At 55.7% G+C, this 27,759-nt stretch overlaps 6 protein-coding genes across 6 annotated transcripts; 4 read left to right on the plus strand and 2 right to left on the minus strand.

Annotated features, from left to right (window-relative positions):
- The first annotated feature begins 188 nt into the window (after positions 1-188).
- C7974DRAFT_383379 (uncharacterized protein) lies at positions 189-1,069 on the plus strand. Its single transcript, XM_046140763.1, has one exon. It carries the CDS (start codon positions 235-237, stop codon positions 1,039-1,041), a length of 807 nt encoding a protein of 268 aa, XP_046003115.1. The 5' UTR covers positions 189-234; the 3' UTR covers positions 1,042-1,069.
- A 2,363-nt stretch (positions 1,070-3,432) lies between these two features.
- On the minus strand, positions 3,433-5,061 carry C7974DRAFT_383386 (uncharacterized protein). The gene has a single exon (XM_046140764.1). The coding sequence runs from the start codon at positions 4,673-4,675 to the stop codon at positions 3,686-3,688; it is 990 nt and encodes a 329-aa protein (XP_046003116.1). The 5' UTR covers positions 4,676-5,061; the 3' UTR covers positions 3,433-3,685.
- A 3,568-nt stretch (positions 5,062-8,629) lies between these two features.
- On the minus strand, positions 8,630-10,265 carry C7974DRAFT_430226 (pectate lyase-domain-containing protein; the record flags this gene model as incomplete). The annotated part of the gene is made up of 4 exons (XM_046144683.1): positions 8,630-8,866; positions 8,919-9,289; positions 9,616-9,688; positions 10,218-10,265. 4 exons carry the CDS (start codon positions 10,263-10,265, stop codon positions 8,630-8,632), a joined length of 729 nt encoding a protein of 242 aa, XP_046003117.1.
- A 1,407-nt stretch (positions 10,266-11,672) lies between these two features.
- Positions 11,673-13,886, plus strand: C7974DRAFT_419863 (mitochondrial carrier domain-containing protein). Its single transcript, XM_046144228.1, has 2 exons — positions 11,673-11,886; positions 11,933-13,886. The coding sequence occupies exons 1-2, from the start codon at positions 11,851-11,853 to the stop codon at positions 13,715-13,717; spliced, it is 1,821 nt and encodes a 606-aa protein (XP_046003118.1). The 5' UTR covers positions 11,673-11,850; the 3' UTR covers positions 13,718-13,886.
- Positions 13,887-14,548: 662 nt separating this feature from the next.
- Positions 14,549-16,494, plus strand: C7974DRAFT_300762 (nuclear distribution protein nude; the record flags this gene model as incomplete). Its single annotated transcript, XM_046137812.1, has 3 exons — positions 14,549-14,791; positions 14,857-15,986; positions 16,044-16,494. The coding sequence occupies 3 exons, from the start codon at positions 14,549-14,551 to the stop codon at positions 16,492-16,494; spliced, it is 1,824 nt and encodes a 607-aa protein (XP_046003119.1).
- A 2,293-nt stretch (positions 16,495-18,787) lies between these two features.
- On the plus strand, positions 18,788-26,061 carry C7974DRAFT_19170 (acetyl-CoA carboxylase). Its single transcript, XM_046136611.1, has 3 exons — positions 18,788-19,444; positions 19,503-24,367; positions 24,420-26,061. The coding sequence occupies exons 1-3, from the start codon at positions 19,002-19,004 to the stop codon at positions 25,952-25,954; spliced, it is 6,843 nt and encodes a 2,280-aa protein (XP_046003120.1). The 5' UTR covers positions 18,788-19,001; the 3' UTR covers positions 25,955-26,061.
- The last annotated feature ends 1,698 nt before the right edge of the window (positions 26,062-27,759 follow it).

Consider the following 27,759-nt stretch of genomic DNA (forward strand, 5'->3'; position numbering starts at 1 on the left):
AAACGCTTACATAGTAAAATGAGTTATACATTTCCAGATACCATCAAAGGTTACTATGGTTGCTGGAAATCTTCCATGTAATTTCTGACATGATTTGCTCGGAAGGTGCAGACGATAGTGAAGCCCGATTTTTGACTGCGAGCTGTCATCGAATTATCGTCAAGCGCGCAGACCTCTTCTGAACTTTACTCATATAGATTTGTGTACTTATCTTACCTTACCTACCAAGTAGCCATGATTTCAGTCGCAACTCAAACCGCAATCGAGAGTAAGCCTAGTGAAAGTGATAAGCTGGCACGATCTAAAACTCCCGCCCATTTACCAGTTATCTTCTCCACTTTGCCTACTGAGCTGCGCGAATGCATTTACCACTACCTCCTGCCCTCAACACTGACTTCGCTATACCCACTGCCTCCATTTCTCGGCCTCAATTTGACTGCAGATCTAACCTACAACATCCTCCACATTAACAAATCCACGCGCATAGATGCAGGTTTCTACTATCTACGCAGCCGGTGCTTTGAGATACGCAGTCCGGAGCAGGGTGCTTACTTTGAAAGGTACCTGACTTCGTTTCCGGACATGCAAGGATACGGGACCGTTCGTCGGCTCTGCTTTCCAAGATTCTCCGATCTTTCATTGGATAACGACGGGCGCAGTATTTATATGGATTTGATCAAGCGGTGTGCTGAACTTCTGAAACCGAACTTAGGATTCTTCCCACAAGATCTGCTGCATGATCCTCGCTCGGGTATGTGGCACACGAACCGGAGGACCAGAATCGCTGTTTCAAGAGAGACAGCGTGGTTGTCAGTCGATAGGGCTGTGTTAGGGTGTCAGATGAAAAGCCTGCTGGAGCTGAAGAGGCTGATGCGCGTGAATTTAGTCGTACGTCAGGCAAGACCCCTCGTCAGAGATTCGATGCAGCAGGCGCGAGACACCGGCCCGGATCAGCTCATGGCTCAGGTGTGTGACTGGTTGCGGGAAGCCTTCTCTCAATGTGGTACACCCGTAGTGGTTGTGATGGAGAGCGCAGTGTAGCAGAATCTGTCGGATAAATCAATTCTTTGGTGGATTGACCTTCAGAACAAGGATTACAGGATCCTTTTATATGTTTAGACCTACCGGTTATCTCATAATAGACACAACTAACACATGCTCTCCTGGTCAATGCACAAAGAAGTGTTAAATTTAGAGGCGGGGGTCATCACTGAAGGTAAGCTGCCGTTGACTCTACCCTCAACTTATTCACAACGCACGTCGATGTACGGATCGCTGCAACATCCGTATGTTGTGACATCTGCTGTCAGTACTAGACTACCTACAGATATAACCAGGAATCTTGTTGCACCTGTCCGTAAGATTGGGTCCGATGACTTCTTCTGGAAACATGTGGAAGTGATTGGACATATGGCTGAGATGATCACAGGCAAATTGGCTAGGCCTTGATACAAGACCTTCCGCCGGTGACTGAATTATGAGTGCCACATCGCTCCTTGTGCTTGATATTTCCCGACTCGATAATCTCGGTGAAGGGCTTCCGGAGACACGCTGACCGCTGGGGTCGCGTGTAGGTCACCAGCACAAGTTTGATGCAAACCGTCATACCGGCAGGATTGGCCTACTTTCTACGATAGTGGTATGTTGTGCTCCGCACAGCAGCTCAGGCACTTTCCAGAATGCAGTTCATTGGACGACAAAATGTCGACAGTCATCGGTAATAACGACCACCAACGCACTCGATCTCTTGGGCCCGTGTCCGGGGACTCGATATACTGAACCAATAAGACGTTTCCACTCTGAGAGAAGATTGGATTACAAGCACCATCCTGCTCCAATAAACGTTAGTGACATTCTCTACCCAACTATTCGGATATACATTGGGCTTGTATTGAACCGCCGAGCTGTGGTCGAGACGGTCATCGAGAAGCAACAGAGCCAAGGGTGTGAGTTGGTAGTGTCGGTGGTTTCAGATTGCATCACAGTCCTTGATCTCGAAGTGAGTCTCTCCGAATTGGCACTTTTTGACTCGATTCCGGACATCACTTGTGTGGTTCTGCCAGAAACGCAAGTGGATTCAGGAGCCAACAAGTGGCTCACGCGGGTCCGATGTCAACCACAGTTTCGGGCTTGCTTGCTGACTACAACTACGGAAGTAACAGCTCATTATATCCTTGAAAGCTGTCAGATGTACCCCACGTATTCATCCGATACTCGCTGGGCACGACACCGCGGATGGCAGGCCCGCACCTGAAACACGTGCTCACGCGCGTTCATGTCGTGCGGGATTTGATCAATGACGCATACTAGACATCGTAAAGAAACCGCATCCGGCTAGCACATCTTCAAACGCCCAAAGAGGAAGCTGCATAGATGTTAGTGAGGTGGCGGACATCTCTCCGTTCGTACCAGCTCGGGGGCTTTAGTACTCAGGTAGTGAACTATTGGTCTTTACGGACTTGTAAATTCCATCCTTTGTCCAGAGCGGAAAGCCCCTTTGGCTTTCTGGTTGCAGCCAATGGTGCAGTTCACCACAAACCTAGCTACATAAGAGCCGTACAATTAGTTGGCTGCCTAGCATGTTAGGTTTGATAGTGATACCTGGGTAAGCGAAGTCTTCGGCGTGTGCGGCACGCCGTGTGAAGGTAAACATCTTGAAGTTCGGCAGACATCCCTGCCGCGCTTCTGCCGGGCTGCATGCAGAATGACGAAAACATCAGCTTGAACGAACGATCTACATGGCATCCTACTGTATTGTCGCGGAAACCGTTGATCGTGTACAGTCCGTGCGCGCCGTTCGCGTGCGCCACTCACCCGAAGTTCGGTGCTGTCACTACGTGGATTTGATTCGCCAGTTTCTTGCCAACACATTCGCTCGTTCCTGTACAACCGCCCCCAATACTGCTGCGGATCTGCCCAAAGCCGCAGGCAACTACCATATGCAAGTGCCTGCCAGCTTACCAAGACGACCCTCGCCACCATCCCAGATCCCGCTACACTGCCGTAATGTATAGCATATCCATTGTCTGTAGACGAATGACTGTACATAAATCGCCGAGAGGGTATCCACACAGCCAGTGGGGTATAGTGGCGGCGAACATCGCCGGCGACCATTCTGATAATCGCCACTTCGGCTTCCCCTCAATTATCAGTGGGGCTTTTCGTCAGCCGCACCGGGGTTCGCGTGCCTTGTAATGAGACTGAGAACTGCGGACGATCAGTATGCGGAACCCTTGAGTACCCTGACGTCTGTTTCTCCATCGTAATTTCAAGCGGCCAAGGTAGCCCTGTGGGGGGCTCTCTTGTGAAGAGTCTGCCTATACCTGGTGCATATTACTTCAAACTCTTTAAGCACTGTGACGTAGCTGTTGACAGGACCACATTATGTTGCGACTCGTTGGAAAACGCGCGGAAGGCACACAAGAAGTGATCATGACAGTTATACTTAGTTTATGCTACTATCGTATCATACACGCTATAGAATAAACGCTTTTTTCTTCGAAATACTTTTGCTTTGCTCGGGTCCGAATGTGACACCGAGTAAACGGAAGGTTCAGGAAGTAAAATCAAAAGGCACAAGTAGTCGTCCTCGATGTGACCTGTGCCGGGGGTATCATGAAGTGTTACCAAGAGAGAACGCCGAAGACCAGATGCATTGAGCCATCAAGCAGAACCACAAACATCATTACTGAATGTTCTGGTCATCCTCATATTCCTGAAGAAGCTCGAGACCACCAAAGTCATCCGCACCGGGGGAAGAGCACATGCTGCCTATACTTGGTACAGACTCGTGACTGTTCTCGCGAGGTCGCATTTGCATTGTAGGGACATCATACTGTCCTGAGCCCATCTGTGACATCCCGGGAGCCTCTCTGCCAAGCAGGTCTCCTGCGCATCGTGCGAGGTATTCGTCGACTGCCCAGAAGCCACACCCAGCATGTCGGAGTACTTCGTTCTTGAGGCTGAGCACCTCTTCTCTGAGCATGCTGACATTCTCCTTCAGCGCTTTGTTCTTTGCGGAGAACTCTCGAGCGCGCCCTTCAAGGCTACCAATGTATTCCTTCTTGCGCTGACGGCACTTGTGTGCAGCAACTCGATTCTTCTCAAGATGTGACTGGCGAGCAGATGACACCTGGAAGGGAAATCCATCAGCGGTAAAGGCCTCGACCATCTGGGGCTGCGACTTTGGTCGCCCACGCTTGCGCTTAGGAGGCTGAGGATTGGCAGTGGCGTCATTGTCCTGTTGTAAATTCGCTGTGGCCTGGGACTGAGTGGAAATGGATTGTCTAACAACGCGGCGACGTTTTGAGGACGGCTCGCTGTCGTTGGGTGGCGACTCGAGTTGCCGAGCATCATGTCTGGGCGATTCCAGGTACTGTTGGTCATTGTTGGGCCAGAGTGACTCGTTCAATAGCTCCTCTACTGGTATAGAGCCTTGTCTAGCATTTCGCATTGAGTCTGCTGGTGAACGCTCCTCAGGTGGGGTGATCTGACCGAACCGTGCTGTTGAATGGGTCAAGAGAGCTGGAGGTATCGTAAATGCTGTGTTGGTTTCTGTCGGCGCAGAGCTGCTACTGAAAGCGTTCCATTTGTTCTGGTGTTTTGATGCGTCGCTGAAGGCAGCATAGGCGTCGTTGGCCCAATCGAAGGACTGGGGCTGTTCAACTTCCATCATGACGAAGATCCAACAGTAATGATTTCAGGTCTCACAAGAAATCTAAAGTACCGTGGGTGAGAGGTGGCAGTGACAGCGCGTTCCAAAGACTGGATCGAGTGGCGGTGGCTTGTTTGGTTAACAGCTATGTGATGACAGCGGTTGGTTTGCAGAGCTATGTGTATCTGAGGCCAGTATGTATTGGCATAGAATTTGCGCAAAGGAGAGGAGTAGAAGGATCAGGCAGAGCGCAAGAGAGGGTATTAAGAGAAAGCGATCGGTACAGATTCACCAGGTGGGCGAACATGGGAATCCGACAATGGGGAGAGCGCCCGAGATCGAATTCCTGAGCTTTCGCATGCAACGCGCTATAGCCGGAAGGCCGCACTAGTATGGGGTATTGATTGGGCAGGCGCACATTAGCGCACGCTTGACGTCAGAGTACTGTCCCGATCGCCGATCTTCACACCTGCGGTAATGGGAAATCAGGCTTGTAAAAGCGAGTTTCGATTCTCGATCAACACGGCTGGCACTGGCAGCTATCAGGGCGCTTACTGCTGCACCCTGTCGCTCCAGACTCCCAGATGACAGATTTCGCCTGCTGACTAGCACGAAGAGCCACAGGCAGTCGCACCTACCAATCAGCTGAGCAATGGATACTCTTCCCCCGCTGTTAGGAAGCTGCCCGCTTGCTAATAGCTCCGCGGAGAGCGGCCCACTACCTAGTGCCATCTGTCTGCCAAGTACAAGCAGAGGTTGTCGAGTTACCGCGGTCGTCGTGCCTTCCCACCTCCTCCACCCAGGTGAGCCTGTACCAATGCGCACATGCCTACCTTCAGAGAACCGTCGGTCAACTATGCCGAAGAAGACTGACCAGTGGTAGCCCCCGTTTTCAAGTTCACTGAGAGCTTGAGGCGAACTACGACGCTCCGATGCAACGGGTGGTGGTTGCCGCATCCGCTTGTACTCAAGCTATTCTCGCTGCTTGTCTTCTCTTCTGAGACCGGACAGAAGATCCCTGCAACCCCTCAGTGGTATGCATGTCAAAGGCGGCCGCCCACGTTCGTTCTGAACGGAAGCAGCACCCTCGCGTTACACAAAGGGCTAGATGGGGCCTATAACTCCCTTGCAGTAGCTTGCTAGTTCTAAAACAGGTTATTAGTCTTGCTTTTCTCCAGATCCAACTCATCAGGGGCATGACCAGGCACCCAGGCATATGGTCCATACCAAACGGATACAAGGGATCTGAGTGATACAATCCCACAACACAGGCTGCCATCGTCTTAATGCCTACAAGGTATCATCACCTCCTCAGTTGAGGCCCACAAGGCTTCAATTTCAGAATTTACTTCGTTTGAACACGATCCTCTGACCGTTCTCGGACGATCTTCGACAAGGTAACGGCAACGGTCATGATAGCTACGTGCACGCTACGCCCCAGTGCCTCCACCAAGTGGAGCACGGGTCGCGTTCGTGCCAGGGATGACGGCAGTTTCTAACTGCTGATTCTGCATGGCCCCTGTTCGAACATTGCCATCATACCGTCATCGAGAACCTACAGATTTCCATGACTCCACTTTTTAGATTCGCATGTGCACGCATAAAACACACTCACAACCATATTACTGGGTTCATTTGCGTAAGGTTCAGACGTTGCTGATCATACGAAGTTCTGGTGGCGTTATTGTGGCAAATGAGACCGTGAAAGAAGATCTTCGACTCAAGTGTCCCCGTTACACTGGGATTCAGGAGAGACAAAGACGGAAGGCTTTACGTGCGCGGAACTGGCGTCGTCGCTAGCAAGTTCGTCGGTCTAGATAACTGCCTCCACGATGCCATGTTGATGGGCACATACACTGCAAGTTCTGCAGTGAAGAACCGACTCTTCGGCTACAAGGCGAGCCGCTTTGAGATAGGCAAGCGTGCGATCAAAAGCTGCATGCGGCTTCGGCATTCACAGTGGCAAGACGGGGGGAAATCTCGGACATGCCAGCCGACTCCGGGAGTCTCTCGAGACGCTGTGCTCCACTTCTCTCAGGCCCAAACCTTGCAAATGGCCTGTCAATCTCCCGCTTATGAAGTATGTACATACTGTACAAGTCGGTTGCTTTCTTGCCTTCTCAAGCGGACCGACTCCTGACGATTGTATTCACCATTCTATTTAGGCACAGAGTGTTTCCTATAATATAGTCGCGGCTCAATTTCACAAGATGGGGGCTTTGTCAGACGCCTTCATACGCGCCGATAGACAGCACTCCTAAGTCTTACTGACACGTTTCCGCAACTTGTGCTCAAGCAAGCTTATGTGTCAGCTGTTTGCGATCAATACACAAGCTGGGCTAGCAACTCCGCGTTGAATCACTTTCTCGCATGATGCCAAGGATATGTTCTGGCTCTTTCTGAGTACACTCACTGTCTGGGCCTTCGGTGAAGTTTTCATGAAGTCTTCTGTTTTGTTAGTACTGTACCAAGCGTGTTGGCTGGGCGGCTACTGCGTGGCTTGATCTCGATGAACGTCGTTACATAGAAGGTCTCGTTTGAATGTCAGTATTGTACACAGATTTGACCTTCGAAAGCTCGCATGGTCACAAAGACTAAACTACCTACAAGTACCACTTAGCGTGGGGATCTCATCGTCGGTAAACAGACAATGCTGTTTCGTTTCACATACACTCTTCCATTGACAGTTCGTCAAGAGGATATCGTTAACGTGATCGGAGTCGGCTAGAAATCAACAACTGATGCTACTAACAGCGTCATTCTGCCAACTCACTCATCATAGTTTATTCATAGTAACTGACACATCTGGTAAGAGTTGGACACTTCTGACTTGGTGTGTCCAATGCGCTCTCTCAACTTCAGACAGTCAACTTCACTCCAATCTCCACTGATCACGCAAGTAACACCATAGAGAAATCTCGTGTCTTCGCGAAAATCCTCCCTCGTCGATCACCCCTGCCTCCTTGAACCCACCCAGTCCTAGGAATGCTCACCGAACCAACCGATCCGCGTACTGACATCATCAACACTGTCCACTCTCAAAAGACGGCCGCCCAAAACTCGACATACTCTGCTTCCAAATCAGAATTCATCACTACCAAACAAAGCGACTCAAAAAACACTGTGTCTTACCTCATTCGGCGTCAGACTCTGGTAGAAGACAAACTTGGAAAACGCGGGATCAGGGCCCTCATACCTGGCCTGCTAGACAATTAGCTTCACGGTCTTCCTCTAGCAGAAGCCTGCACGAACCTCATCCCCTTTCTCGAGCCGCCAGAACATCAGAACGCGGTACAGCGACTGCAAGAACGGCATCGCGATCTCCAGTGACCCTTGATACCAGGTATGTACAACGCCCTTCTCCAGCCTAACAACGATCGTCGAATCTCGATAGCGCGGTGAAACTCGTAGCTTTCACATCGCACCCGCAGCCGGCGAGGGTACTTAGTAGTGCGAGGCGACAGTACGTGGACAGTAAAGAAGACTGCGCTGGTCTATGGCGCGCGTTTGGATCTACGTTTTCGGGGGTTCTTGCCTGGCCAATCGCACCGCGGCGAGGCGGTTAGGCCGGGAAGCTGCCCACTCGCGCGCTGAAACGTGTGCGTGGGCGGCAGCGCAAAGGATAGTATGTAAGCGCATCGACATGGGTGTCGACGGTGGCGCGGTGGTGGGGTGATGGGGATACGAGGTTTGAGGTTTTTTTCGGAGAACGGCGCAAAGATCTAATGAGGGGTCTTGGTGGGATATGAGCGAAGTATGTATAGAGGTCAGTTTGCGATTCGTGTTGTCGTTGGCAGTCACAGGCATGCAATTGAAGGTGGTTTAGGATGAAGCTCGATTCATGATATGAAGAAGAAGGTATATGTACAACAACGCTCAAACTCCCCTGGAGACCACTTGGATCTGACTTTTGCACTAGCTGTTCAACGTCTTCCAGACCACCCTGGATATTGACATATAGAGATCGCAATGCGCTTAGCAGGCATTGATGTCGGCCTCAGTGTAGATACAAGCCGCGCTGGGACCGTCGGAGATCTTCTTGGGCTCATTACCGGGCGAAGTACCTTCGAACTCCTGGCAGATGATGCTGGTACCAGTGATGCAGGAGTTGGTGATGGTGGCTGTGTCGCCGAAGTTGGAGTTGATGCCGATGAGTCCAGCAGAGCCACCGTCGGCCTTGATACCGCTCATCTTGACGTGACGCTCACCTTGCTGTAGATTGTTAGTGAACTGCTAAGAGTGTGAAGTGAGGGGGAATGCTTACAGTCTTGCAGTTGCCGCATGAGCGGTACAGCTTGCCGAAGTCCTGGACGGTGAAATCAGAGATGGAGATTGTGCCGACACCGTTGTGCTGAATGACCTTGTCGGCGGCGCCCTTCGCACCGCCACCGGAGACTGTGCCGTCACCGTTACCCTTGAAGGACAGAGCGTCCTCGCAGACTGCCTCCCACCAGACGTTTGTGATTGTGCAGGCGCCTTCGCAGTGGACGCCTTCGATCTGGTCAGCGCCGATGATGACGTTAGAGAGAGAGCCGCCGTCGGCAACAATGAAGACGGCGTCACTGTCGCCACCTTCGCCGCTGGAGCAGGACACGCCACGACCGAATTTCACCATGCCACCATCGAAGGTAGTGACTTCCATGGGTGCAGAGAGAGTAGACTCGCCAGCTGCGGTGGGAAAAGTGCCAGATGCTCCTCCGCCGCTGCTGGGTGTGCTGGGAGTGGTTGAGTTTGAGCTGCCGCCAGATGAACCGCCCGAGGAACCACTGCCAGAGCCGGAGCCAGAGCCAGAGCCGGAGCCAGAGCCAGAGCCGGAGCCAGAGCCAGAGCCGGAGCCGCTGCCAGAGCCGGAGCCAGAGCCTGAAGAAGAGTCATCTGAGCTACCGCCTGAAGAGCCACTGCCAGAGCCCGAGGAAGAATCATCCGAGCTGTCGCCTGAAGAACCGCTGCCTGAGCCGGACGAAGAGTCATCTGAAGAGCCGCTACCGGAACCGGAACCTGATGAAGAGTCGTCTGAAGAGCCGGAACCAGAGCCTGAAGAGGAGTCGTCAGATGAGCCGCCGCCAGAGCCAGAACCCGAGCCTGAGGAAGAGTCGTCTGAGCTGCCATCTGAGGAACCGCTGCCAGAGCCCGAAGAGGAGTCGTCTGAAGAGCCGGAGCCGGAGCCGGAAGAAGTATCTTTGTCATCTAAAGAGCTACCAGAGCCAGAGCTGCTCTTGTCCTTATCATCGCTGGAAGAGTCGCTTGAAGAGTCGCTGGAAGAGTCGCTGGAATCAGAAGAGCCGGAGTCGGAAGATCCAGAGTCGGAAGAGCTGGAATCGGAAGAGCTCGAGTCGTCTGACTTGGCCCTGGAAATCGCAACGAACTTGTTGGCCGCAGAAGTCGGCAGCTCGAAGGGAACATCGCTCAGATCAGCACCACCGGTAGGGAGTGCAGTGGGTGCAGCCAAGGCGCCCGATGAAAAAGCGCCATCAGGGTAGCGACCACGGCCCTTGCCGCCTCGTCCGCCGGTCTCTGTGCTGTTGCGACCTTTGCCTAGACCCTTGTGAGGAGCGGCGGAGACCGAGAGAACGAGTGCCGCGGTGGCGATGGTTGCAAGACTGAAGCGCATGATTGCTGTTGGGTGGATTTTTGAAGAGAGTGAGTTGGCTGTGTGAATGGAAGATGTATTTGCACAGCAAATGAGAGAATGGGAACAAAGATCGTGGCTAGCACAAAGCTGAAGAGAAAGTTTATCCAGAAAGGATGTGTAGAAGAGAGAATGAAGGAGGTGGTTGATGCTGATGATGATCTGGTAGAGGTGCGTTGGTCAACCATCTTTATACACAGCTCTATACAGGCACAGTGCTCGATCGAAACGACCTGAATCGCCAAGCTGTACACTGTCGTCTACCCTTGGCGGGCTCATTTTGACAGGTACCCTGCAGATGTTGATCGGTATGTTAGATCGATCAAAGTGAAGCCTTGGCTTTTCATATGCCTGCGGGAAAAGCTTGGTATCGTACGAATACGTCAAGCTAGTTTGAGGGCATTAGACAGCGGAACATCGAAAACAAAGCCGTTTCTGTGTTTCGGACCCTTCAATTGCAGTGAGGGTGGAGAAGTAACGTGACCAGCGATGGGCGGAACACTCAATGAGAGGGAAAACGCACGTTTCAACACAAGGATCGCTGGGCTTGGCTTGAAACAGCCAGATTGAAGACAGCAAGCATTGACGGCGTGACGGCGGAGACCTACGTGGTTGGCGATTCCAGGGCTATTGTTTTAGATCCGGAGTCGTTTCATGATGCCTCCGCACGTCGAGAACACTTGGCTGAAGCGTATAGCATGAACGACTAGGTCCATCTAAAGGCAATCGCCTTGTTGAATACTTGGAACAGCTATACATGATACTCGTTGACTCGATGGCGTTCATGACTGACGAACGGCAGCGGCGCTGGGCGCCATGCGACAGCGAGCTCACGATATGAATGACGCCTGAGGCATGAACACCCAGCCGCGCAGCCAGTCATGCAGGCGATAGTCACGTCATGGCATCTCTGGTACAGGTGCACTGCCTCGGGTCAGGGCAGGTGGTGTTGTACTGTTATGTGGCCAGCGCTGAGAGTCGCAACTTCCTCCTCGATGAGTCCGTCTCGATAGGTCCCAATTGCTGGCCGGCTTCCGTATTGGAGGATACTTTCAACAGTGATCATAGCCAGAAGGCTCTCACAGTTGCTTTGAGTGCTCCGTGTTCTACTTTTATCGTCGTTTCCTCGAACAACTGCGGTCGTGTGCGTGTTGCATTGTTGTGGTGTAGCTCTGCGGCGACGCACCGTACCTACGCTCACGAATGCAGCGAGCCTTCCATAGCGACTCAACTGCTGCCAGTAGTGTCCGTACGATGTCGCAAATACATCTTTCGCGCAGCGCCTAACTAGGGGCGAGATGGTGGTGACGGTGGTGGCAGTGGTCGAGTCTTCACAAGCGCAACAATTTTGTGATTTGTCCACACCTCGGCTCGGCTGCTTCAGCTGCCAACCGCTTCAGGATGACGTCTTGCCAGGCGTCACAGAGCGGATCCGTCTCCGTGAAAGCCATCATGAGAGCTTTCCCCGCGTTTTTGGCTTCTCATGCTGAAGCGCATGTTTCTGATCAACTTGTCTTTTATCTAGAGTGACTGAGGTCGGTCTATCGACATCGACAGCGCCGCCAAGATGAGCAGCTACACGTACATCTACAACTCGCAGCTGGTATGATAAGATCGCGTCGACTCCAGAGCCCACCTAATGCGCACAGGATGCATTCTCCTTGTACCACCTCACCCATGAGCAAGCGACGAAACCCAGCGCGCTCGGTCCCGCCCTGCCAGCCCTCGGCCACGCAACCTCTGGCGCTCTAGGAACGGCCGTCTCGAAGCTTATCACCTACCCTCTCGACTTGGTCGTTGCGCGTCTCCAGGTGCAGAAACAGCTCCAAGGTGAGAATGAGCGGCCGAGGTACGATGGCATCCTGGATGCTGTCGAGAAGATCTATGAGCGTGAAGGTGGACTGTCAGCTTTCTACAACGGCGTCCCCCAGGAGGTGTTCAAGGGCGTCACGGACAGCTTTCTGTTCTTTCTCACATACTCGTACGTGAGGCAGAGCCGCTTGGCTGCGAATGGTGGACGAAAGAGCTTGGGAGCATTCGAGGAGATCGGCGTAGGCGTGGTTGCCGGTGCCTTGTCCAAACTATGCACGACGCCTATCCAGAACATCGTGACTAGGAAGCAGACAGCAGCCATGACTGCTCTCGACCCGAGTTCGGGCAGAGCGCCAGCTTCAAGCACACGAGACATTGCATACGAGATCAGGAAGGAGAAGGGTTTGCAGGGCTTCTGGTCTGGCTACTCTGCCAGCCTTATCCTGACTCTCAACCCATCCCTCACTATGCTCCTGCACAAGGTATTGCTACGCCTGCTGGTACCGAAAGACAGGCGCGATAACCCCGGCGCACGTATCACGTTCCTTATCGCGGCTACGAGCAAAGCTATGGCCTCAACTATCACCTACCCGTTCCAGCTGGCCAAGACGCGCGCCCAGGTCTCGTCTCAGAAGCCTACTCAGACAACTGGCGAGACATCAGAGTTCGAGACAGCCAAAAAGCCGTTACAGTCGAGGGCTGTTCGCGCTCGACAGCGCACGGTGTTCGCTACCATCTTGCGCATTGCACAGACGGAAGGCTTTTCAGGCCTGTATCAAGGTCTTGGTGGAGAAGTGCTAAAGGGATTCTTCTCGCACGGTATCACAATGCTGATGAAGGAGCGAATCCACTCGGTTATCATCAGTCTCTACTATCAAGTTTTGAAGTCGATGGAGAAGTTCCCTAGCTCCGAGGAGCTCAAGCAGATGGCAACAGACAGCATCGAGGACGGCAAGGAGCGCGTAGGCGATGCGTACACGAAGGGCGTCGAGGTTGCTGGACACGCAGCCGAGAAGGTTCAGGATGTGGTGACACAGGGATCTGAGCAGGCCCAAAACTTATACGAGAGCAGCAAGGAGCAGGTGGGTGATGCATACAGCAAAGTCGCCGAAGCAGCGCAGACTGCAACGTCAAATGCACAAGAAGCAGTTCGCAGCGGTTCGCAGCAAGCGACAAGCCTTGCAGAAGCCGGGAAGGAGCAGGCTAGCGGAGCATATGCAAGGGCGGCCGAGACAGCTCAGACGGCATCATCGGCTGCGCAAGAGCAAGCCAGCGGGGTCTTCAACAAGGCAACAGAAACAGCACAGTCAGTGTCGTCAACAGTGCAAGGTCAAGCCAGTGATGCAGCACGGTCCGCGACCTTGACCGCTCAGGACGCAGCTAGTGGCTCGTACGCAAAAGCGACCGAGTCAGTGGAGTCGGCCTCGTCAACAGCACGGGGCCAGGCCAGTGAGGTCTACAACAAGTACACCCAAGCAGCAGACTCGGCAACAGCCAGCGCTCAACAGGCCGCCAGTACGGGAACGTCGTCTGGCAGTCTCATGGAGCGGGGCCAGGAGGTCGCAAATCACGCGCAGGAGCAGTCAAGGAACGTCGCAGACGCGTACGGTAAGAAGGAGTAGTATTGGACGCGAGCGATTGGCAGCAGACTGTACATATACCCAGATGTATTTTTTATTTGCACGTGTTTACGAGAATCAACGAATGTGTTTGGGGTCCCATGACCTGGCGCGCAGCCCAACAGCCAGAATTGCATGTGACGCCCAAAGTCGGTCTACCTAGGCTGTTGACGTCAAGGATGTGCTGTCCTGCAGAGCGGTATCGCGCTGCGACCTGCGTGGGAGGCTGCTGCGTGGGAGGCCGTTGGCTCGAGGCTCCAGGTGCGTGAGCACGCCGCGGTGCGTGCGAATGCAGGTGGCGGGGAGCGGAGAGAGACATCGATAACGTTTCCGTACGTCGCAGCCACCGCTTGCTGTGCCTGCCAGCCGGCCCAGCCCCGTGCGTGCAGGCGGGCGCACGGGCGCTGGGGACAACAGCGCGACCCTCGCAAACATGACGGCCATGCCAACACACCCCCCCGCCTCGCTGCCGGGTGCGACTGACTACTGACTACTAACGCGAACAGGGACAGGGACACCACGGCTACTGCGACGCTCGACAAGGACCAGCGGGCGGCAGTTTTGCTTCTGGCAACGGCGCGCGATCGACTGTCAACACAACACGCCGATTCGCTGCTGAAACAGTCAACACCCGGACAGACAGACGGAACAGTGACAGCCTCCACGACCCCGCCAGCGCCCTCACGTCAAACCCCTCGCCGCGCGCAGTACCGTACTTTGCGCACCAATCACTCCGCCGCCGCCCCAGCCCGCCCGTTTCACCCGCCCGCCCAGCCAACGCTGCGCACTCTCTCCTGAGCCTCCTGCGGCCGGCGACCCACCCGTCCTGCCGCCATGGTGGGAGCGGAAACGCCGTGCTCGCCGCCGCCCCGCGGCAGCGGGTTTGGCAGCCTCCAGGAGGAGCTGGACTACTACAAGACCGCCTACGAGACGCTCGACGCCGAGCTGCAGGAGTTCCAGTCGTCCAGCAAAGAGCTTGAAGCCGAGCTCGAGCGCGATGTCGAGGAGAGCGAGAAGCGCGAGCGCAAGCTGCAGGAGAAGGTCGAGCGCTTGGGCTTCGAGGCCGAGGAGTGGAAGGTGCGTCCCACGCGACTGCGGTCCGCCTGCTGCGAGCATGGGGAGCGAGCTGACCAGCACTGCAGACCAAATACAAGCAGAGCAAGACCGAGGCCAACAGCGCGCAGAACATCCTGCAGAAGGAGATCACCGTGCTGCGCGATGGTCAGCGCACGCTGCACCTCAAGCTCCGGGACGTCGAGGTGCAGAACGACGACTTCGAGCGCCAGACACGCAACCAGACGTCGTCGCTGGAAGATATCGAGACCAAGTACAACGTGGCGATCGAGCGCGAAGTCATGCTGGAGGAGGAGATCAAGATCGGCGAGCGGGAGCGAGAGGGTCTGCGCATCGAGACGCAGCGATTGCGCGATGAGCTTGCTGACCTGAAGATCGAGTCCGAGATCACGCAGGAGAAGCTGCGCCTGGCAGAGGCCACCATCGAGAAGCACCACCAGCGCACCGTCTCCCACCACCTGGCCAAGGACTCGTCGACGCTGCGGCCACGCTCGCCCATGTCCGAGGCTTCGACCACGAACACGAACATGTCCTCGCCGACCGCCGCATCCACCCCGCCGTACATGCAGAACGATTCTCTGCTTCCAGACTCTACACCGCCCTCCCCGCCGCTGTCCGATGCACCCCTTGCTATCCGCCCGATCCCGTTCATGGCTCCCATGCCTACTAGAAAAGCCTCCATCGCGTCGCGCGACCCAGCTGCTACGCCTAGAGCTGGAATGTTCGCCCGACCGCGGCATACACGTCTGCCCAGTGTCTCTGGACTACCTCCTACAGGTTCAACTGCTCCTCGACGCACGCCATCCGTCATGCGCCCGCCCAGTGCTGTGCCAGGACAACGGCCGTCTCGACCCAGTATCGGAGGCAACGCCCCATTGGCCGCTGGTCTGCCAAGGTCAGGCTCTCTATACCAGATTCGAGGCCTAATTGGCAAGATGCAGAAACTCGAGGAGCGAGTACACTCAGCACGCTCCAAGCTGCCAGCACCCTTGGCCACGCCTCCACGGGCCAGTCCACGGGGCCCAAGCGCAGCAAGTAACTACCTACCTACGACAGTCTCGGTCAGGAAACGAGCGTCACAGACATCGACCTCAGCCTCTTCTGTTGGAGAAGTGGTGAGCGGCAGTGGCAGAGGCCGGCTCTCGTTTGGCGTGCCGTCAAATACAAGCAACAGCCGTCCCAGCAGCCGAGCATCAATGTCATCCACGCCTCAGCTACCAAAAATAGCAAGCAGACCTAGTCCAGTGACCAGAAGTGCCACGACGCGCACACCTGGCACGCGAACACCGGGAACACGCACTCCAAGCACACGCACACCCAATAACAGGAACCCGCTGGGTCACTACTCGTCAGCATCCATGAGCGGCCGAATAGGAAAGGCCCCTCCTCCGATGCTACATCTTCACGAAGGACGACAGTTTGGCCGTCAATCTTTGAATAGGCATCCGAGTGACTACAGCCACGGACGGCCTCAGAACTTATCGCGAAGCGACACAGGCAGTGATGATGGCGAAGAAACCGAAATCAAGACGCCCATAGGCCGGCGTTCGACCATGGAGAGGACTGGTATCCCAACACCGGGTAGTACGATACCTAGGAGGACGAGCGTGTCCAGGAGAGTAAGCGCGAGCATGGATGGAGGCATGGGTATGGGCCCACCCGTGCGTCCACGTAAAATGTCGACCTACGAGGAGGAGACGTACTAGGCTTGCGTGCAGTCAGTGTCAGACTGGAGGCGTTTACACCTTGGTGCTAGCATGGATTTGGCGTTAGAGCGTCGGGCGCAATGCTTGATGGGTGGGACTTGTGCATAGCATCCAGAGAGCAATTGCAGGGAAGAGCAGGCCATGTGCTGGACCATGGCACTTACATATCAATTAGATACCAATAACATTTCTTTTGTCAACATCAGCGTCTTAACCTTTCTATCCGAGTCGCAAGCACGACCAATTGAGCAGTGATGATCTGAGAAGTAGCGCACCAACCTAGCGCGCCTGCTTTGGCATCATGCAAGGCACTGATGCATTCACTGACGTAGCCATCAAATCACTGAGCATGCAAGAGACGCTGACAAAGACCGTGCTCTGATTGCATATTGTAGACGGGCATTCTGCAGTCATTACATCAGCAGCACGCTTCTCGTTGAAGAGCACAGACGTCCCCGACGCTCTTGGATACAATGTAGGTAATTGCGCTGTGGAGCCAGTTGGGTTGGGGCCACTTTCACATGCCAGAAGGCAGCGAGCGAGCAGCACTTCCACCACCTCCCCGGCGCAGGCAGCGTCGAGCAGCATCGAGCGAAAGGCTCTCTAATACACATCTGAATCAGACGTCAATCTACAGAGTGTACTCAGCCGTATCGGTCCGAGATTGCAGATCAAGGCTCAAAGAGCCCACGTGTGCATTGCATCAGTCGTGGGCCATTCACTGCAATGGCATGTCAGCAGTGCAGGGCGATCTCGACGAGCTTGAAGACGTCGAAATAAGCTCAGGAACCGTTCGGCGCACAGTCAACATCCAGGATAGCCTACCGTGGTGTTGCGGCGGTCCAAGATCTGGGGTAGGGCGAAAAATCGTACGATTTTGTCTGACATGTGAAAGGCACATGCAGCGGACCGTACCGGCGCCCACCGCGAACCCATGACCCCTGGATCTGGCGCACTGCCCCGTGTTTGCTTCGGTACGCTCGGAATGCAGGTCGGAACTAGCTGCTGCTTATCTGACGTATGTGGTGTTGTTGAGCACCTGGTGTTTTGTTGAAGGCGGCCGTGTTGCACGCTGCCCTTGGGCTCGACGCGGCGCCCACGAGTACCGTACTGGGGGCCAGCTGCGACACCACATCAGCGCGTTATCGCGGGACTCGCGGCGTCATGTACAATTATAGCAGACTCATACATTTATCGACCGTCTGAGGTCACTTCCGAAGCGGACAAATCGGGCGCTGATTGGGTGAGGCCTCGGAGTCCGTAAAAGGTCGGCCAGGGGAGGAGAGCCGGTTGCACGCCGACGACAGTACATGCCCGATTCATCTGTAAGCTGACGGCAACACAGCTCCGAGAAGGCAGAGAACAACATCACGTCTACAGAGAGGGCAGAGGCAGCTATCTATGTTTACAGATCACAGCGAGGCATTGCGCGCGGGCGGACGATAACAAGCAGGAGCGCATTGTTGAGGATGCGGGGGAGGGTGCAGAATGCTTGGGAGCGGAGCAGCGGCAGGCGCGAGGCCACTGAGCAGCTGCTGAGAGATAGCGAGGGCTCAACCGCATCTTTGTATGGATTGTCAGGAGCGGCGTTGGGTGACGCGCAGAGCTCGCAAGCAGTGACTAATTAGGAACTCCGAGCATAGGTCTCCCAACAGTTGGCGCCCTGGCGAGCGACTCCGAAGTTCCCCAGCCAGGACACGGAGCTCTCCCTGCGCAGCGAGGCTTGAGTCAATTGCAGCATCCACGATGCTCGAAGGTTCGCTCGGGCATTTGACGGTGCCCGAGACGTCTGTGCCCCCCGCCGGAAGAATGAGGACAGGGGGCCTGTGGTGGGCGCTGGCGGTGGTGGAGGGTCCTGGATGGAGCTAAGGCCAGCTTCGGCCTCGTGGATGATAGGCAAGGCCCCGGCCTCAGCTCAACAGCTCGGGATGAGCTTGGGGTGTTCCGTGATGGGCCACAGGGCCATGTCGGTGCTTTGCGGGCCTGGCAGACAAAAATTTAATAGAGACACGTCTCCCGGCCCTGCGCGCTCTGCTCTGCTTCTCCATCCCCCACCTCGTACTGTCCTCCCACAGTAACGTCCCTCCCATCTTTGTGTATACTTGCATTCGCTGCGAGTAGTGTACCAGCGTCGTCGTTGCCTTGCTGCTCCTCCCGGCCCCGGCACCCACAGCGTCTCACTGGCAGCTCGAGTACTGAGAATTGTACCCCGGCTCCACTCTGCACACGCTCCACGCTCTACGTATTAATTCCTCTGTCCGGACGCTCCCCCCGGCCACTCCCTTCCTTCCTTCCTGCCTGCTGTAGTTTTTGCACTTGCAGCCCTGCCGAGCTTCTGCCTCCCACAGAAGCCGCGCTCGAGTTGATCTGCAGACTAGCAATTGCGTCGTGGTAGTCCAGTCCAAAATCTGCCCGACTCCGCACCGGCCCAGCAGCACACCCGCGCCAGCCCACCCCACACGCACCTCCCAGCGGCTGTAGGGGACGAATTGCACACATCCACCACAATGGCGAGCGCTGCAACCAACGGCGTCGGCGGCGATGCCAACGGCGCGCCGAGCAGCTATGCGAGCCAGTTTACGCTGGCGCCGCACTTCATCGGCGGCAACAAGCTGAGCGCTGCGGCGCCCGGCAAGGTCAAGGACTTTGTGGCGGCCAACGACGGCCACACGGTCATCACAAACGTGCTGATTGCAAACAACGGCATTGCGGCCGTCAAGGAGATCCGCAGCGTGCGCAAGTGGGCGTACGAGACATTCGGCGATGAGCGGGCAATCCAGTTCACCGTCATGGCGACCCCCGAGGACCTGCAGGCCAACGCCGAGTACATCCGCATGGCCGACCAGTACGTCGAGGTGCCCGGCGGCACCAACAACAACAACTACGCCAACGTCGAGCTGATCGTCGACGTGGCCGAGCGCATGAACGTGCACGCCGTGTGGGCGGGGTGGTAAGCAGCCCAAATAGAGCGCAGAGAGAGAGAGAGAGAGCCACACTGACACGCACAGGGGCCACGCCTCCGAGAACCCCAAGCTGCCCGAGTCGCTCGCGGCCTCGCCCAAGAAGATCGTCTTCATCGGCCCGCCGGGCTCCGCCATGCGCTCGCTGGGCGACAAGATCTCGTCGACCATCGTCGCGCAGCACGCCAAGGTGCCCTGCATCCCGTGGTCCGGCACCGGCGTCGACGAGGTCATCGTCGACGACGCCGGCATCGTGACGGTGGAGGACGACGTCTACGAGAAGGGCTGCACCAAGACGTGGGAGGAGGGCCTGGTGGCCGCCAAGAAAATTGGCTTCCCCATCATGGTCAAGGCCTCTGAGGGCGGCGGCGGCAAGGGCATCCGCAAGGTCGAGCGCGAGGAGGACTTTGAGCAGCTGTACAAGGCCGCTGCCTCGGAGATCCCCGGCTCGCCCATCTTCATCATGAAGCTCGCCGGCAGCGCCCGCCATCTGGAGGTTCAGCTGCTGGCCGATCAGTACGGCAACAATATCTCGCTGTTCGGCCGTGACTGCTCCGTTCAGCGCCGTCACCAGAAGATCATTGAGGAGGCCCCAGTCACCGTGGCCGGCTCCAAGATCTTCCAGGAGATGGAGAAGGCCGCCGTCTCTCTGGGCCGCCTGGTCGGCTACGTCTCCGCCGGTACCGTCGAGTACCTGTACTCGCACGCCGATGACAAGTTCTACTTCCTCGAGCTGAACCCACGTCTGCAGGTCGAGCATCCCACCACCGAGATGGTCACGGGCGTCAACCTCCCTGCCGCCCAGCTCCAGATCGCCATGGGTCTGCCCTTGCACCGCATCCGCGACATTCGTCTGCTCTACGGCGCCGACCCTCACACCAGCTCGCAGATCGACTTCGACTTCTCGACTGCCGGCAGCGCCGTGAACCAGCGCCGACCCGCGGCCAAGGGCCACTGCACTGCCTGCCGCATCACATCTGAGGACCCCGATGAGGGCTTCAAGCCGTCTGGCGGTACTATCCACGATCTGAACTTCAGGAGTAGCTCCAACGTCTGGGGTTACTTCTCCGTGAGTTCGGCCGGTGGTATCCACAGCTTCTCCGACTCGCAATTCGGTCACATCTTCGCCTATGGTGAAAACCGTCAAGCGTCGCGAAAGCACATGGTCGTCGCGCTCAAGGAATTGAGCATTCGCGGTGACTTTCGAACCACCGTCGAGTACCTCATCAAGCTGCTCGAAACTCCGGCGTTCGAGGACAACACCATGACCACTGGCTGGCTCGACGAGCTCATCACCAAGAAATTGACTGCTGAGCGACCAGACCGCATGATTGCTGTTATCTGCGGTGCCGTCACCAAGGCCCATGTTGCCTCGGAGGACTGCATCAACGAGTACAAGACTTCTCTCGAGAAGGGACAGGTTCCCTCCAAAGATGTCCTGAAGACTGTCTTCCCAATCGACTTCATCTACGAGGGTTTCCGCTACAAGTTCACCGCGACAAGGTCCACCCTCGAGAGCTTCACGCTCTTCATCAACGGTTCCAAGGTGTCTGTCGGCCTGCGAGCGCTTGCTGACGGCGGTCTGCTGATCCTGCTTGGCGGAAAGTCGCACAACGTGTACTGGAAGGAGGAAGTCGGTGCCACCCGTCTCTCCGTAGACGGAAAGACCTGCCTCCTCGAGCAGGAAAACGACCCTACCCAGCTCCGTACTCCCTCCCCCGGTAAACTCGTCAAGTTCACCGTTGAGAACGGCTCGCACATCTCCAAGGGCCAGCCCTTCGCCGAGGTCGAGGTCATGAAGATGTACATGCCCTTGATCGCGCAAGAGGCCGGTATCGTCAACTTCATCAAGCAGCCTGGAGCAACTCTCGAGGCCGGTGACATTCTTGGTGTTCTCGCTCTCGACGACCCGTCCAAGGTCAAGTCGGCCGAGAACTTCGTTGGCCTTCTTCCAGTTATGGGTACACCTCAGGTTATGGGTAGCAAGCCCCCGCAGAGGCTCGCCTACCTGTCTGCCGTGCTTCAGAACATCCTCCAGGGTTTCGACAATCAGGTCATCATGCAGAGCACACTCAAAGAGCTTGTTGAGGTTCTTCGCGACCCGGAGCTGCCTTACGGCGAGTGGAATGCTCAGGCTTCTGCTCTGCACGCACGTATGCCGCAGAAGCTGGACACTATCCTGGATCAGATTGTCGAGAAGGCTCACAGTCGCCAACTGGAATTCCCTAGCAAGCAGCTCAACAAGGCTTTCGACAAGTTCCTTGCTGACAACGTTGCCAAGGGCGATGCTGAGCTCTTGAAGGCTGGTCTCGCCCCTCTTCAAGATGTCATTAAACGTTACTCTGAGGGCCTCAAGGCCCACGAGTACAGCGTCGTACTTTCATACCTCGAGCAGTACTGGGCCACCGAGCGTCTTTTCTCTTCTCGCAACTCCCGAGATGAGGAGGTCATCCTCAAGCTTCGTGACGAGAACCGCGATAACATCGCAAGCGTCGTACATACCGTTCTGTCTCACACTCGTGTTAGCGCAAAGAACAACCTTGTCATCGCCATCCTCGATCTCTACCGCCCCAACAGGCCCGGTGTTGGCAACATCGCCAAGTACTTCAAGGGTACTCTCAAGAAGCTTACAGAGCTCGAGTCCAGGCAGACCGCTAAGGTGTCGCTGAAGGCCCGTGAGGTCCTTATCCAGTGCGCCATGCCTTCTCTGGAAGAACGTACCTCGCAGATGGAGCACATCTTGCGCTCTGCTGTCGTTGAGTCCCGGTACGGCGAGAGTGGTTGGGATCACCGTGAGCCCAACTTCGAGGTCATCAAGGAGGTCGTCGATTCCAGGTACACTGTCTTCGACGTCCTGACCCAATTCTTCGTCCACCAAGACCCCTGGGTCGCACTCGCCGCTCTGGAGGTGTACACTCGCCGCGCTTACCGCGCCTACCAGCTCCAGAACATCAACTACCACAACGAGGGCGAGCAGCAGTGCCTTTTGTCTTGGGACTTTGTACTGCGCAAGGTTGGTGAGGCAGAGTATGGCCTCGCTGTCGAGCCTTCTGAGCCAGGCACACCGAGCACTCCCGGATTTGAGCGTCCTCCCCGTATCCACTCCATGAGCGACTTGTCTGCATGGAACGCTCGCTTCGATAACGAGCCTACCAGGAAGGGTGTTGTTGTTCCCGTCGAGTTCCTTGACGACGCGGACGAGGCTCTCGCCAAGGCGCTTGAGATCTTCCCCTCTGTTGGTGCCTCTAAGAAGGGCGGCATGAGTTTGAAGGATGGTCTTTCGCTGAAGCGCACCCCGACTAGCGGCGCCAATATCCCCAAGCAGAACAACGACGAACTCACTGGAGTCCTGAACGTTGCTGTCCGTGACATTGAAGGCGTTCAGGATGAGGAGATTCTCGAGCGAATCTTGCCCGTTGTCGAGGAGTACAAGGAAGAGCTCCTTGCCCGCCGCATTCGCCGCCTCACTTTCATCTGCGGCCACAAGGACGGTACCTACCCCGGCTACTACACTTTCCGTGGACCCCTCTACGAGGAGGATGACAGCATCCGTCACGTTGAGCCTGCTCTTGCCTTCCAGCTTGAGCTTGGGAGACTCTCAAAGTTCAACATCAAGCCCGTCTTCACGGAGAACCGCAACATCCACATCTACGAGGCTGTTGGCAAGGGTGCTGAAAGCGACAAGCGCTACTTCTTGCGTGCTGTCGTCCGATCTGGACGACTCCGCGAAGAGATTCCTACTGCCGAGTACATGATCTCCGAGACCGACAGGTTGATGACTGATATCCTGGATGCTCTTGAGATCGTTGGTACCTCGCAGGCTGACATGAACCACATCTTCATCAACTTCTCGCACGTCTTCCCGCTCAACCCTGCGGAGGTCGAGGAAGCCATTGGTGGCTTCTTGGAGCGCTTCGGCCGCCGTCTCTGGCGCCTTCGTGTCACTGGTGCTGAGATCCGCATCATTGTCACCGACCCTCAGACCGGCATTCCCTACCCTCTCCGTGTCATCATCACTAACACCTCCGGATACGTTATCCAGGTCGAGATGTACGCGGAGCGCAAGTCTGAGAAGGCTGGCAAGTGGCTCTTCCACAGCATTGGTGGAACCACCAAGATTGGTGCCCTCCATCTTCAACCGGTCACCACCCCCTACCCCACCAAGGGCGCTCTCCAGCCCAAGAGGTACAAGGCCCACCTCATGGGAACCCAGTATGTCTACGACTTCCCTGAGCTCTTCCGTCAGGCCACCGAGAACAGCTGGAACGCAGCAAGTGCTAAGCACCACCACCTCCGCGACATGCAGCCTCCTAAGGGTGACTGTGCTGAGTACTTCGAGTTGGTGCTTGATGACAATGACAATCTGGCTGAGGTGAACCGCGATCCTGGCAACAACAACATCGGTATGGTTGGTTGGATTGTCACTGCCAAGACACCTGAGTACCCCCGTGGCCGCCGCTTCATCATCATTGCCAACGACATCACTTTCAAGATCGGTTCGTTCGGTCCCCAGGAAGACAAGTTCTTCCACAAGTGCTCTGAGCTCGCACGTAAGCTCGGCATCCCGCGAATCTACCTCTCGGCAAACTCCGGTGCCCGTATCGGTCTTGCCGAGGAGCTCATACCCCACTTCTCGGTCGCTTGGAAGGACGCTGAGAAGCCTGAGGCTGGCTTCGATTACCTCTACCTCACACCCGAGAAGTACGCGCACTTCGTCGATGGCAAGCGCAACGATGTCATCTGCGAGAAGGTGGACGAAGAAGGCGAGACACGCTACAAGATCACCACTGTCATTGGTCAGGAGGATGGTCTTGGTGTTGAGTCGCTTCGTGGCTCTGGTCTCATTGCCGGTGAGACTTCGAGGGCTTACGAGGATATCTTCACCATCACTTTGGTGACTTGCCGCTCGGTTGGTATGTATCTCACATTCACTCACTTTAACAGCATGATGCTAATTGTACACAGGTATCGGTGCTTACCTCGTCCGTCTCGGACAGCGTGCCATCCAGATCGAGGGCCAGCCCATCATCCTTACTGGTGCCCAGGCTATCAACAAGCTGCTCGGTCGCGAGGTCTACACATCCAACCTTCAGCTTGGTGGCACCCAAATCATGTACAGGAACGGTGTTTCCCACATGACTGCTGATGACGACTTCGAGGGTGTTTCCAAGATCGTCAAGTGGATGTCGTACGTGCCTGATAAGAAGGGTAGCCCCGTTCCTATCTCACCTACGGCTGATGACTGGGATCGCGACGTCACTTTCTACCCCCCGAACAAGTCTGCCTACGATGTAAGGCACCTCATCGCCGGAAAGGAGGATGCCGATGGCTTCCAGTCTGGCCTGTTCGACCGCGGCTCTTTCGAGGAGAGTCTCGGCGGCTGGGCCAAGACTGTCGTTGTTGGTCGCGCGCGCCTTGGTGGCATCCCTGTTGGTGTCATCGGTGTTGAGACTCGCGCGGTTGAGAACGTCACACCTGCCGATCCTGCCAACCCCGACTCCATTGAACAGGTTGCTTCCGAGGCTGGTGGTGTCTGGTACCCCAACTCGGCCTTCAAGACTGCACAGGCCATCAATGACTTCAACCACGGCGAACAGCTGCCTTTGATGATCCTTGCTAACTGGCGTGGTTTCTCTGGTGGCCAGCGCGACATGTACAACGAGGTCCTCAAGTATGGTTCTTACATCGTCGATGCTCTCGTCAAGTATGAGCAGCCCGTCTTCGTCTACATTCCCCCCTACGGCGAGCTTCGTGGTGGATCTTGGGTTGTTGTTGACCCCACCATCAACCCACAGTACATGGAGATGTACGCTGACGAGGACTCGCGAGGTGGTGTTCTCGAGCCCGAGGGTATCGTCGGTATCAAATACCGCCGTGAACGCCAGCTCGAGACCATGGCACGCAACGACCCTACCTATGGCGCTCTCAAGCGCAAGCTGATCGACCCCTCAACACCCCAGGATCAGCTGCAGTCCATCAAGGCCGAGATGACCAAGCGCGAGGAGCTCCTGCTCCCCATCTACGGCCAGATTGCCATCCAGTTCGCCGACCTTCACGACCGTTCGGGTCGCATGGAGGCTAAGGGTGTCATCCGCCAGGCGCTGCGCTGGCAGAACGCAAGGAGGTTCTTCTACTGGCGTCTCCGCCGCAGATTGAACGAGGAGTACATCCTGAAGAAGCTCGCATCGGCTGCTGCACCGGGCCAAGAGTCGCCAAAGGCCGATGCCATCACACGGGCCAGGTCGCTTGAGATGCTTCAGGCATGGTGCCAGGTACCGCAGTTCGAGAACGACGATATGAGCGTCGCAACATGGTACGAGGAGAACCGCAAGACGGTGCACGAGCGCGTCGAGAAGCTCAAGAGCGATGGCATCGCGCTCGAGATTGCAAGCCTGATGCGCAAGGACCGCGACGGCGGCCTCAAGGGCGTTCTGACGCTGCTCAGTACGCTGCCCACAGCCGAGAAGGAGGAGGTCATCAAGATGTTGTCGAAGGCGTAGAGCATGAAGTAACGACTGTAAAATAGGTTGCAAGACGAGACGGGATGGTACGGGGGGCTGTTGCATATTGCAGGCGCGTACGGTTCGGTTCTATGATTCATGGGCTGGGCGGGCGCGACTGCCTATTAGCGTTGTAATCTCTTCGTATGTAGTATACGGCGGTCGAGGATGCGATGTGTTGGGAGGCACGGAACATACCACAGGCTGCAATGTATCACTTTTCAAAACGTCTTTGTTGTGTTGTTTGCGTGCTTTCGTGGATGCGTGATACCCCGGACGCACTGCAGTGGTAAACGGGTTCAGCGCTGCTATTGATAGGACTATCGTTGCGTCTACAGGTGCATGATCTATTTGCTGTATCGACGCACCTTGTCGCATACCCCTCCTGCTGCAGTGAGACTGTAATATGAACTAACGAGCCATCCTGCATTGAAACCCAAATCCTGCTCTTGTTGAGCTGCACACGTTCGTTCCTCCAGACACTGAAATCCATCGTTCCTCCAACTGCGAGATGCCTCGGCCTCAGGTGTTTCTGTGAAGGCGCGGGGGCAACCTCAGCCACCTCTGAAACATACGATACAGGTAGTATGTTACCTAGAATGGCAGTCAGGTCTGAGGTCTGGATAGTGTTGGGCGTGCGGCTGGTTTTGGGTTGGCGGACTGCCGAGCGGAGGACGGTGGGAAGGGTGCGTTGGCGTGGGTGCAGGGGATGGAGACAGTGCTGTACTGATTGTGCTGCGTCGTGCTGTTGTGGTACTGTGGTGGGTAGGGGGTTGTCTTTGGTGGAGTTGTTTGGGCTGGAAGGAGTGGTCTTGTGTCCAATCTTATCCTACACGTTTTGTCGTTTAGTGGGATGGACTGTGCTGGATGCTCGGTCTGCGGTTGCGTGGATTGGTTTGGGCCTTTCGAAGGAGATTGTGAGCTAGGTGAGATTATATGCGTAGCGTTCTGAGGCACACACGGTTTGGAGAGTGGAGGGTTGCGGTCATGTGGTCGCGATACTGCGCTGCAGTGGAGAAGTACCTGCAAAGGCACCTGTAGCCAAGACGATAGAGTTGCTGTGCTCCACACGCCATACATCATCGCAGTCTCAACAAGCCGAATCACTCAACATCGTAATGGCCTTGATCGATAACGGCCTCGCATCCTATCCTACCCGCAAATACACACGGTGATGCTGAAGCTCATACAGTGTCCAATCAGACCGCCTCAGGTCCCCGCTCCAGGGCCCGGGGAAAAATTCCATGCTGATTTCAATGCTTTTCTCACTTCTTGCCACATTGGGAAATTTGAGAGGTTGGTTTGCGGCACACCTATCGTAAGCGTGCCGCTCGCTGCGGCAGCGGAAGCCGGTGTTGTCACACCCAGTAACATCCAGCGCGGCCGTATCTTGCACGTGCGAACGCCTATTCGAGGACTACTACTGTGGTGCTAGGGGTGACTGTTGTTCATTGCTGTAGGGTAGGTGTGGACCTCGCAGTTGCAGCGTTGTCTTCATCTGGGCACCTTTGCTTTCGTGAGGTATTATCATTGTTCTCATATCTCACCACGGCTACCACTTCTGAAGCAGAGCAGGCCTTCGCAAAATCACTCATCGGCTTTCTGTGAAGGGAAATCTGGGGATGCAAAGACTGTTAGTCCCTGGTCTGTTGGTGGTGTGGACGTTGGTGGTTGTCGTAGCTTGGCGTACACTTCCCTGCAGCAACCAATCAGCGGGAGTTATCGCCCGGAAAAAGAGCCGTTCAGGGCTCAGCCAACCTCCCAGCCTTACTGCGACTCATGTGTCCTTTAGTATAGGCCAGGTA

Source organism: Boeremia exigua (assembly GCF_020726555.1).
Source record: "Boeremia exigua strain MPI-SDFR-AT-0100 chromosome Unknown C7974scaffold_1, whole genome shotgun sequence".
In the NCBI taxonomy this organism is placed as follows: Eukaryota; Fungi; Ascomycota; class Dothideomycetes; order Pleosporales; family Didymellaceae; genus Boeremia; species Boeremia exigua.

Coding starts and splice junctions, on each gene's coding strand:
- C7974DRAFT_383379 (XM_046140763.1), top strand. CDS start 235: ATGATTTCAGTCGCAACTCAAACCGCAATCGAGAGTAAGCCTAGTGAA.
- C7974DRAFT_383386 (XM_046140764.1), bottom strand. CDS start 4,675: ATGATGGAAGTTGAACAGCCCCAGTCCTTCGATTGGGCCAACGACGCC.
- C7974DRAFT_419863 (XM_046144228.1), top strand. CDS start 11,851: ATGAGCAGCTACACGTACATCTACAACTCGCAGCTG. Junction 11,887..11,932: donor ACATCTACAACTCGCAGCTG/GTATGATAAGAT, acceptor TAATGCGCACAG/GATGCATTCTCCTTGTACCA.
- C7974DRAFT_19170 (XM_046136611.1), top strand. CDS start 19,002: ATGGCGAGCGCTGCAACCAACGGCGTCGGCGGCGATGCCAACGGCGCG. Junction 19,445..19,502: donor CACGCCGTGTGGGCGGGGTG/GTAAGCAGCCCA, acceptor TGACACGCACAG/GGGCCACGCCTCCGAGAACC. Junction 24,368..24,419: donor GGTGACTTGCCGCTCGGTTG/GTATGTATCTCA, acceptor AATTGTACACAG/GTATCGGTGCTTACCTCGTC.